This window comes from Muntiacus reevesi, chromosome 2 (genome assembly GCF_963930625.1).
Source record: "Muntiacus reevesi chromosome 2, mMunRee1.1, whole genome shotgun sequence".
Classification (NCBI taxonomy): Eukaryota; Metazoa; Chordata; class Mammalia; order Artiodactyla; family Cervidae; genus Muntiacus; species Muntiacus reevesi.
Genome location: NC_089250.1, coordinates 276,190,219 through 276,201,420, shown reverse-complemented (window position 1 = coordinate 276,201,420; position 11,202 = coordinate 276,190,219). Strand labels below are relative to the sequence as shown.

General features: G+C 46.7%; 1 protein-coding gene across 1 annotated transcript; it reads right to left on the bottom strand.

The window, feature by feature from the left end:
• Nucleotides 1–214: 214 nt before the first annotated feature.
• Nucleotides 215–5,974, bottom strand: LOC136158931 (cationic amino acid transporter 3-like). The gene is made up of 11 exons (XM_065920777.1): nucleotides 5,605–5,974; nucleotides 4,881–5,039; nucleotides 3,852–4,038; nucleotides 3,544–3,647; nucleotides 3,168–3,390; nucleotides 2,871–3,010; nucleotides 2,664–2,766; nucleotides 1,339–1,526; nucleotides 976–1,142; nucleotides 469–577; nucleotides 215–303 (listed from the first exon to the last, which is right to left on the bottom strand). The coding sequence occupies exons 1-11, from the start codon at nucleotides 5,972–5,974 to the stop codon at nucleotides 215–217; spliced, it is 1,839 nt and encodes a 612-aa protein (XP_065776849.1).
• Between the last annotated feature and the right edge of the window lie 5,228 nt (nucleotides 5,975–11,202).

Here is an 11,202-nt window from a genome sequence, read left to right as displayed (position 1 = left end):
TATGTTATGGTTCTAAAAGTCTACTTAAAACTTAAACAACATAAAAGTCATTTTGTCTGCTGGCAATGAATACATGGCTCTAAATGCATTTCACCCTCACGCTCCATTGAGGCTCAGAGCGCCCCTTGAACCAGCAGACCCTCTAGTGCAGGGAGGGATTCCAACAGCATCTGTTTCCTGTGGTTAAGATGACTCAGCACCAAGGATGTTTTTCTCAAGTCTGGGAGGTGGAGGCTGGTGGCTGTAGCTCGTTGTTCTCCTTCAAGCTGTGTCGGATCCCATATCCAAAATATATGACAAATCCTAGTAGGGAAGTGAGACAATGATAAGGGAAAGAAAGTGCTCACCCCACTTAAAAGTGCCCAGTAGGCCTCCTGTTCTGGTGTCTGACAGTTCAGGGCAGAGGCAGTAGGAAGAGGACTGGGTTCAGTCCCTCAAGAAGCCTCTTTGTCCCAGAAAATCACTTACCAATCCCCATCCAGATGCCAAGTAGGGCCCAGGTCCCAGTGGTCATCCTCATCATAGAGTAAATGTTCACGAGGATGCTCACCAGGGGGAGGACAGGCAGAGCAGGGGCCTGTGGGCAGAGTCAGTTCATCCCTGAGCACAGCCCAGACGTCTGAGAGGGAGACTTGCCCCCAGTGGGTAGGAAGACAGTCCTACTCAGGCTGACCGCTCACTGTCTACTGGGGGTGGGTTTATAAAGCACTGAGTGTGGACCAGGGAAGAGTTCATTGTTTTAGTGAGCCCTCCTCCTTCCCTGGTCCAGCATAGAGTGTTCAGACCTCAAAGCCTGCAGACTTCATCACTCAAGGTGGACAGTCTGGGGACATATAATAACCTACTTTGGGGGGGGCATGTCATGTGGCTTGTGGGGATCTTAGTTCCCTGACCAGGGATTGAGCCTGCACCCAGGGCAGTGAAAACGCAGAGTCCTAACCACTGGACCACCAAGGAACTCCCAAGATCACCTACTTTAAAATAAAGAGGGGAGGGGTCCTGGGGCTGCCTCCAGATGATGACCGTGACCCCAGTGATGAGCAGCAGCAGCAGCACAGCCACTGTTGTGAGCACGGGGTCTCCAGAGAACACCTGGCTGGGCCACTGGGCCATGATCAGGCTCAGGATGGTCAGCAGGAGAACTGCAAGGGTCAAGGTGGAGGAGAACAGGTTGGACTCAGAAGACAAAGACGTCAGGACCTTGGGTCACATCCCTCCCCAGGCTGCCCACATCAGGAAGGGCCATAATATCTCCAAGATGCCTCAACTGACAAAATATACACTCCCACTCATCCCATCAATATCAGAATATGACCAAAGAGAAACCCCACTGCTCACCGAGCAGGAAGGCACATCCACAGACAATCTGGCCAGATTTCTGTGTGGGGATGGTGCTGGTAGGGAACCACAGACTCTTCAGGATGTTTGAGGTTCCTGCTTCAGGTACAGAGTCCAAAGGATTTCCTTCAGCTTCAGGCTCCATCTCAATTTCCTCCCCGGTTTTCTCCTTCAGGTGCGGCTGGTACCTGAATATGAGATGTTAAGGCAATATTAATAAGGGACTGGTTCAAAACTGGGAAAGGAGTACATCAAGGCTCTATATTGTCACCTTGCTTATTTAACTTATATGCAGAGTACATCATGAGAAATGATGGGCTTGGTGAATCACAAGCTGGAATCAAGACTGCCCAGAGAAATATCAACAACCTCAGATATGCAGATGATACTACTTTAATGGCAGAATGTGAAGAGGAGATAAAGAGCCTCTTGATGAAAGTGAAAGAGGAGAGTGAAAAAGTTGTCTTAAAGCTCAACATTAAAAAAACTAAGATCATGGCATCTGCTCCCATCATTTCATGGCAAATAGATGGGGGAAATGTGGAAAAACAGTGTTAGATTTCATTTTCTTGGGCTCCAAAATCAATGTGGCCAGTGATTGCAGCCATGAAATGAAAAGACACTTGCTCCTTGGAAGAATAGCTATGACAAAGCTAGACAGTATATTAAAAAGCAAAGACATCATTTTGCTGACAAACGTACATATAGTCAAAGCTATGGTTTTTTCAGTAGTCTCATATGGATGTGATAAGTGGACCATAAAGAAGGCTGAACGCTGAAGAACTGATGCTTTTGAACTGTGGTGCTGGAGAAGACTGTTGAGAGTCACTTGGACTGCAAGGAGGTCCAACCAGTCCATCCTAAAGGAAATTAACCCTGAATATTCATTGGAGGGACTGATACTGAAGCTGAAGCTCTAATACTTTGGCCACCCTATGTGAAGAGCTGACTCAATGGAAAAGACCATGATGCTGGGAAAGATGGAGGGCAGGAGGAGAAGTGGGTGACAGAGGACGAGATGGTTGGATGGCATCACTGACTCAATGCACATGAATTTGAGCAAACTCCAGGAGATAGTGAAGGACAGAGAAGGCTGGCATGCTGCAGTCCATGGGGTGGCAAAGAGTTGGTCAAGACTTAGTGATTGAGCAACAACAGCAGCAAGGTAATATTAACAGCAGCCCCTACTCAGCCAACATTACATAGCCTATGCCACCCCTTTCCTGTCTTAAACCTAGAAGGACATTTAGAAAGCGGCATGAAGGCAGAAGGTGATTCATCTCCATGAGTCCAAGGCCCCTGGTCAAGGTGTAGTGGAGTCTTACCTGAGGACAAGGACTGAAAATGCCACGAGAGTGTAAGCAAGCAGGGTCACAACTGACAAGAAGTCCACAAGATCACTGAGCTCGAAGAGGAATGCCATGACCCCTAGAATGAGGGCACAATCAAGATGGAAGGGGGGAGCGAGAAACCGCTGGAAGTATCCAAGTTAAAAAAGCCGATCAAGGCAGGGGTGGGTTCTGTTTATTCACCTGCGAGGTTTCCAGAAGACATGATGGCCATGATGGGGTTGCCTGTGTGGGCACGGACCTGGGCAAGTCCCCGGAAAAGGAGCCCATCCTCTGCCATCGCATAGATCACCTGAGTCATGGGGAACATGGCACTGTGAAGTCTGGAAGAGAAAGTGGGAGCGTGTGTGAGAATGTGCAGAGACGGGGGCATCTGCTCCCTGGTCTACATGGGGTAAGGTGCCTTTCTATTTGGTTTCTCAATCCCAAGGGATGGGATTGGCGTCTGACAGGAGATGGGGAGAAAACCAACATACTGACCTGTATGTAAGAGCACAAATGATGCCGACACTCAGGACATATCTGGCAGAAATCCACCCACCGTGCAGAAATGTCTGTGATAAGGGGTTGTCAGGCTGAATCTGGTAGTAGGGCAGGATGAGGGTGAGGGATGCTGAGACACCGAAATAGACCAAAAAGCAGATGAAGATGGAGAACGTGATGCTCAAGGGGATGGACCGCTGAGGATTTAGGGCTTCTTCGCCTGTAGATTGGGAGGAAGTATTGAGTCAGGGAAACGTACTGGGGTGAAAGCACAAAACCCGCTTTCCTCTTTAACCTCCAAGGGCTACCTATGCCCAAGGGCAGTCCAGTCTGTGGCCAAACCCCAGATGGGGACACACAGGGCCCAGGTTACCTCTAGAGACAATGGCGTCAAAGCCAACAAATGCGTAGAAACATAGAGCCGCCCCGTGGAGAACCCCGTCAAAGCCAAAAGGCACAAACCCTCCAGAACCCTCTCTCAACCTATGGTGAGAGAAGGAATGAGGAAGAACATGGGGGAGGTTGTTCAGCCATCTCTGAGCTCCTTGGTTAATATCATGAGTCCTGGGTTCCAAGATGCCATTAATTGAGTCTGTCGGTTCAGATCTCCATAGTCCCCACCATAGTCCCAGCTCTGCATAAACCATCCCCTGCACTGAGCATTAAAATGGTCCAAGATACCCTCCTAACCTAGAGGTGCCCCTGGATTCAGATGTGTTCAAGGTGTAGTCCTGTTCCGTGAGCTGCCAATTGTGCAGGTCTCCCTTAATGAAACCTGAGAGGATGATGAAGCTTTGAACCAAAATGTTGATGCCTGTGAACACTTTGTTAAACAGGGCTGAGTCACGAGCTCCCAGCATCTGAAGTCCTGTGGAAAAGATGGGATATGAGACATCCTAGGTAACTAAGTCCACAGACACAGAAGGCAGACCAGGGGTGGCCAGACTAGCTGGGGATGGAGATGGGGGAGATGGACAGTGACTGCTCAGTGGATACCAGGTTTCTTTTTTGTTGTGATGAAAATATTTGGAAGTAGATGGAGGCGATTGTTACTCAGTGTTGTGAATGTACTAACCTGAATTGCCCCTGACTTGGACACTTTAAGGTGGTTCATATCTAACTGTGGCTATTATCTCACGATACGCAGGCCTACCAAATCATGACGCTGTACACGTCTTAATCAACGTTGCCTGTCAATTATGTTTTAGTAAAGTTGGTAAAGAACCACAGATGGATAACTTTATGTTATATGAATTTCCTTTCAATTAAAAACACGTCTTTGGTCTCAGTAAATAGGAAGAAACATGTCAATCTAAGTAAAGAATTCTCATGAGGGGATGATTTTATAATAATTCACACTAGGAAATAATTCCCTAGGGGACTGTTGGTAATGCCTGGAGACAGTCTGGAGGGTGGGAATCACCTGTATCTAGTGAATAAAGGCCAGGGGTGCTACTCAACACCTGACAATGATATTTAAAAAAAACCCTAAAATGTACAGGACATCTCCCCACACCAAGAATGATCCAGCCCAAAATGTCAGTGTCGCCAAGGGTGGGAAACATCAGGCGATGTCTTGGCTTCCTGTCTCTTGTATCTCAGGTGCTGCTTTTCAGTTCTAATCCCCTTCCATTCTGCTCCCCAGCCCCCTGGCCTTTCCCACCTCTCAACCCCATGATCTTCCCCTCCAATCACTGGGCCCGGTCTTACCCATGAACAGCAGCACCAGGGCCAAGGCCAGAAAGTCTGGGTACTTGGCCAGGAAGTGGGGCATGTACAGAGAGAAAGTTCCTCGTAACGCCTGAGAGATGTGGTTCCCAATGAGGCTGTCGAAGATGTAGCTCCAGGCGCTGGCCAAAATGGCGGTGCCTGCAGTGGCAGAAAGAACAGACATTAACTGAACCCCTAATAGGTGCCATGAGATGAATTTTTGGGAAACAGACAAAACACCTAATCTGAAAATGTTTTTTTTCCTCCCATGGGATGGGGAGAGAAGACCCAGATGATTCACAATTTAACTCAACTATTTACTATGTGAAGAGGAAATCAAGGTTATGTAAGAAAAGAAAACAGGGCAGTTGGAAATGGAGGGCTGGAAGATGAGGGTTGAATTTTTAAATCAAGATGTAGGAGAATATCCCGTGAAGGCAACAACGGAGCAAAGACTTCAATATGGTGAAGGGATGAGCCCGTGGGCCATGCTTCCCCCTCACCTACTCCCTACAGGTCCCTTTCTTTCTGGATTCTTGGTCCAATTGTTTAAGGAAAGAAGGAGAGAGCTGAGTAGAATGAAAGTGTGGGATTTTCTTGCCACTATTACTTACCTCCCCCTGCAAGGTCAATAACAGAGTACTCATGAATGAGCAAACACCCCGATCCCCACTTCTAGTTACCTAATCTCAAGCCGCACACCATCCTTATCCCATTATCTCACCAAGGACTAAGGACAGGATGAGGTTCCAGCCAGTGAAGAAGGCGTACATCTGACCCATGGTGACATAGCTGTAGAGATAGGCAGAACCGGAGCGTGGTACCCGGGCCCATAACTCGGCATGGCAGAACCCTGACAGCAGGGAAAACAAGGCAGCCACCAAGAAGCAGATGACGATCGCTGGTCCAGTTACGTACTTGACCATTTTACCAATTAGGATGTAGATGGCAGCTCTCATTATCTTGCCCACACCCAAGATCACCAGGTCGAGGGTGGTCAGAGGAGCTCCGCGGCTCTCAGACTCCTTCAGGGGCTCCAGTGGCCGCCTACGGGCCAGCTTCTGACCAAACTGGTGAACATACCAACGCAGCATCCTAGACGTAGCTGAGGAGGCTCCAGTCTGCTGAGGAAACAAGACATGAAGCCATCAGGAATGTCCCTTCACTCTTGGCCCTGGGAGTTCAGTTCTATGAAGCAATGGAGTGATGGGGAGCTGGTGGTAAACGGACACAGTAGACAAGTTCTCTGCCTCTGAGCTCTGGTTTCTTCAAACGTAAAGAAGATCTTTAATATGCTTCAAGAGAAGTGAGGGCAAGGGGATGACTCCCCAAAACGTCCCACTTTGACAAGGGGATTGTTTTGAGCTGAAGGCAATTTAGACCCAGCAGACTCAGGAGAAACTCCTTGCCTCTCTCTCAACTGCTCAAAAGAGTATAGATTAGGGGATGTCCCTATGCCAGGAAGATAGCTATTCCCAGAGAGAATTTTTATCTCAAAAGACCTGGAGCAGCAAACCTTTGTTCACCAAGCACTTGCTCTTCCCGTCGTCCTGTGACTTGTCTTCCTCCCCTTTGAACCCCCAGGCCCTGACCCCCTTCTCCTTAGATATAAGCTTCAATTGCTTGAATGTCTTTGGGCCTTAGAGTTTTTATCAGACTCCAATACATAGCAAATTAAACTCGTTCATTTGACTTATGTCAACTTGTTAGATTGGGCAAAGAGCCTAGAAGGAAAAGCTTTGTGCCCCTAGTGAATGAAAAGCTTCTAATGGTGCCTGGCACCACGTTAATTACTTGCTTAATTTACAGGGTGATTTGAGTGGAGAAGAATGCTGATTTTTTAATTGAAGTTGACCAGCTCTGCTGGTTCATATCCAGTTCTGCCTGTCTGGCTTTGCACAAACTACACACTGTCTTTGTCCTCCTTTCCTGTATAAAATGAGGGAAATTATTATCATCATGATTTCCTTCCTTCCTTGATATGTGTGAAGTGACTCTTTTAGGAGCTTGCTGATCAGAGAGCTCAGACTACATGTATTTCTTCACCAAGGATCCTGCAATCTCCCAGCTTTCTGTTTCATTGCTTGCAGAGGAAAATGGAATAGGAACTCTGATTTGGGGCAAAAGGAGATGGGATTTGCAGCAGGCACAGACTCTGGCCCAGGTCAGTCAAAGCATCAAACCAGAGTGGCCTCCCAACTGCCTGGAGGGAGGGGGGACTAACCTTCATTCTGAATCAGAAATGACAGGACTCTGTTTCCTGCTGCTGTGGGGCATGAAATGTCCCCTCACTACACTGCTCTGCAGGGCTAGGCTGACCCAGTGACCACAAGTCACCATCAGGGGGCTTCCACCCTGGATACGCCAAAGTCCAAGTTTAACGTTTTGGTTCAGAGCAAGCATTCAAACAGCCAAGAAACCCTGATTAGGATCTTGGCTCCTCAAACACCCCCGTGTGTTTGAACAAGTCATTTACTTCTCTGAACCTGTGCTTCCTTCTTGTTCAAATACTGCTGATGAAGCTTTGTGCATTGTCAGTAGGAATGTAACCTGTTACAGCTGCTGCAGATAAAGTATTGTGTGTTCCTCCAAAAGTTAAAAATAGATATTTACCCCAGAAATAATAAATACTGGAGAGGGTGTGGAGAGAAGGGAACCCTCCTACACTGTTGGTGGGGATGTAAATTGGCTCAACCACTATGGAGAACAGTATGGAAATTCCTTAAACAACTGAAAACAGAGCTACCATATGACCCAGCAATCGCACTCTCTGGGAGTACATCCAGAGAAAAAAAATGGTCCAAAAGGATACGTGCACCTCATTGTTCATTTCAGCACTGTTTGCAATAGCCAAAGCCTGGAAGCAACCTACATGTCCATCAACAGAGGAATGGATGGAGAGGGTGTGGTACATACATACAATGGAATACTATTCTGCCAGTAAAGAGAATGAAATAATGTCATTTGCAGCAACATGGATGGGCCTAGAGGTGATCATACTGAGTGAAGTAAGTCAGACAGAGAAGGAGAAATACCATATAATATCCCACATGCTGCTGCTGCTAAGTCGCTTTAGTCGTGTCTGACTCTCTGCGACCCCAAAGATGGCAGCCCACCAGGCTCCCCTGTCCCTGGGATTCTCCAGGCAAGAACACTGGAGTGGGTTGCCATTTCCTTCTCCAATGCATGAAAGTGAAAATTGAGAGTGAAGTCGCTCAGTCGTGTCTGACTCTTCACAACCCCATGGACTGCAGCCTACCAGACTCCTCCGTTCATGGGATTTTCTAAGCAAGAGTACTGGAGTGGGGTGCCATTGCCTTCTCTGATAATATCCCATATATGTGAAATCTAAAAAGAAATGATGATGCACATGAACTTACAAAAGAGAGAAACTCTCAGAGAATGAACTTAGGGTGAGAAGAGATGGTTAGGGAGTTTGGGCTGGACATGTACACACTGCTGCATTTTAAAATGGATATCCAGCGAGCTCCTACTATATAGCACAGGGAACTCTGCTTGATGTTATGTGGGAGCCTGGATGGGAGGGAGTCACAGGGCCCTCCTGCTCTCCATGGCAGGAAGACAAAATGACTCCTTTCAGCCTGAACTTTTATTGACAGAAGTCCTGTGAGAGCACTTGGAAACAGCTATACTGGGGAGTTTGATCCACGGCACAATAAAGAGGGAGGCAGGTTAAGGCCCTGCTGTTGATCAGGAACATCTTGTTTTGTTCCCAGGGAGATGGAGGCAGCGGCAGGCAGTGAAGGGGAGTTTGGGGGAGAAGAGATACGTGTATTTGTGTGGCTGAGTCCGTTTGCCATTCTCCTGAAACTATCACCACATCGTTAATAGGCTATACCCTAATACAAAATAAGAAGTTAAAAAAAGACTAGAAATGACAAGATGAAAAAGCAGAGAGAACAGTTAGGTTTGTATTCAATGAGGTCTGAGATAATGAGAGCTATCATGTTGTGAACCTGCCCCCATGACCAGAGGGTGCGGCAAACTGCGCCCTCCTGATTGTCCTAGTAAGCAGGCTGAAGGGACATCCTTGGGGGCAGGATGCCTCTCTGCTCTGCTTCAGTGCCTGCCCCTGCTCTGGAGCGAGCTCGATCCCTCTATCCTCAAGCCTACATCATTCACTGTATTGATGACATATTACAAGCTGCCGCAGAGGAGTCTCTCCTAAACCCACTTTTTCACCAAGTTCAACATGACCTTATATGATGGGGACTACATGTAGCCCCCGAAAAAAAAAAAAAAAAAAAAAAAAAAAAAAAAAAAACAGCTCCCTTTTGCTATTTAGGTTATTGGGTTTCAGAATGCCACCATTACAACCCAGAAAGTATCTATTAATATATGATAATCTCAAAGCATTAAATGATTTTCAAAAGCTTTTAGGAGATATTAACTGGTTGCACCCTGCCTTGGTCATTCCTACCAGCTCACTTAAATACCTCTTTGAGACTCTTAAAGGCGACTCAGCCCTTTCTTCCCCTTGAACTCTTGACTCTACAAACTAAAAAGGAACTCGATATAGTAAATATTGCCATTCAACGTGCTCAGCTTAATCGTATTCATAGGATAATATGATTATCCTATTCTCTTCATTGTCATAGCTTCTCCAGAAGCCCCTATAGGATTTCTATTCCAAGAACAGCCCACATTTGACATCATAGAATGGTTGCTCCCACATTCTTGGGAGGGCAAAACCCTGATGACGTACATTGCCCTTGGGTCTAATTTAATTATGCAAGGAAGGAAACGTACTCGCCAGCTGACTGGCTTTGATCCTCAAACTCTCCATGTTCCTTTTAACAAAACTCAACAACAGCAACTTTGGCAAACTTGCTTATCATGGCAGGTTGCCCTTGCTGATTCTGTGGGCATTTTAGACAAGAACCCTCCTGCCCATAAATTATTACAATTTATTTCCCTAACTTCCTTTGTGGGGCCCAGAGTCACCAAGGCCACGCCTATCCCAGGAGCTCCTACTTATTTTACAGATGGTTCTAACAATGGCAAAGGAGACATTACTGGTCTTGAGAACAAGAAACTCTAGTTACTTCCCATACCTCGGCTCAGCGGGGGGAGCTAGTAGCAGTAATTGCAATACTTGCACCTAAACATAAGACCCCTATTAATATTGTTAGTGACTCTGCCTATGTTGTTGGAATGACCAAGTCCATTGAGACTACGAAAATTAAAGAAGTTAATTCTGAGGAACTATTCCTGTTTCTCCAACTTCAAAAAGCTATTCGTTCCCATCCCTTTCCTTTCCTTTCTTTCTTTATTACACACAGTCGAGCTCACTCTCCCTCCCTTGGAAATTCTCAGGCTGATCTTTTAATGATGCCCATTTTTAAGCAGGTTTACCAGTCTCATCAACTTCTTCAGCAATCTGCCCATTTCCTTAGACATCAGTTTAACATTACTAAGTCCCAAGCAACACACATTATTCGAGCCTGTCCTTCCTGTCAACAAGTCAGTGCTTATCAACCTGCACCACCTGAAGTTTTCCCCGGAGGGCTTACTCCAAATAAAAGCTGGCAGATGGATGTAACCCGTTTTCCTAAGTTTGGACGCCTTAGCTACCTCCATCTTTCTAACGATACTTATTCTCACATGCTTTGGGCTTCTGCTCATCCTGGTGAAACCACCACTCCTGTCCAACACCATTTCTTAGCTGCTTTCACTCATATGGGCATTCCAAAGAAACTTAAAACTGACAACGGGCCCACTTACACAAGTAAAGCTTTTAAAACCTTTCGCTCTCTCTAGTCTATTAGTCACTCTACAGACATCCTATATAATCCGACTGGCCAAGCTACCATTGAACGAGCACATTATGCTCTTTAAAATCAACTTTTAAAACAAAAAGAGGGAATGGCAGGGAAATCTCCACCTGCATGTCTGCTCTCCTAACCTTAAAATTTTTCACAACAGATGACCAAAAATTCACCCCATGTGAGAAACACCGTTCACATACCCCTTCAGTGCAACACCCACAGGTCTGGTGGAAGGCGCCAGAAGGTGGTCCATGGGAAGGGTCAACCCCCCATACCAACCTGGGGTGAAGATATAGTTGTGTCTCAACCATATCAAGGCCCTTGTTGGATACCAAGCGTGGGCATTAAGCCATACCATGAACGTCCCCATTTGCACCACGGGAAATGTGGGATCCCACAGTGATATGGCGATGGGTGACACAGAAAGTCCAGAGGTTGTGCACTCATCAGGCATCTCCTGTGACCTGGGGACAACTGAAGGGCCTCAGTCAGAAGAGTGAACAGATGCTCCAGGACAAACACTTAAGATCCCT

Bases quoted from the DNA above. Each gene is read 5' to 3' on its own strand.
- LOC136158931 (XM_065920777.1), bottom strand. From the start codon at position 5,974: ATGCTGCGTTGGTATGTTCACCAGTTTGGTCAGAAGCTGGCCCGTAGG. The intron at 1,143-1,338 runs GTGAGCAGTGGG...TGACCCTTGCAG, and splicing joins TGGATGTGCCTTCCTGCTCG to TTCTCCTGCTGACCATCCTG. The intron at 304-468 runs GTAAGTGATTTT...CTTCCCTACTAG, and splicing joins TGGCATCTGGATGGGGATTG to GATTTGTCATATATTTTGGA.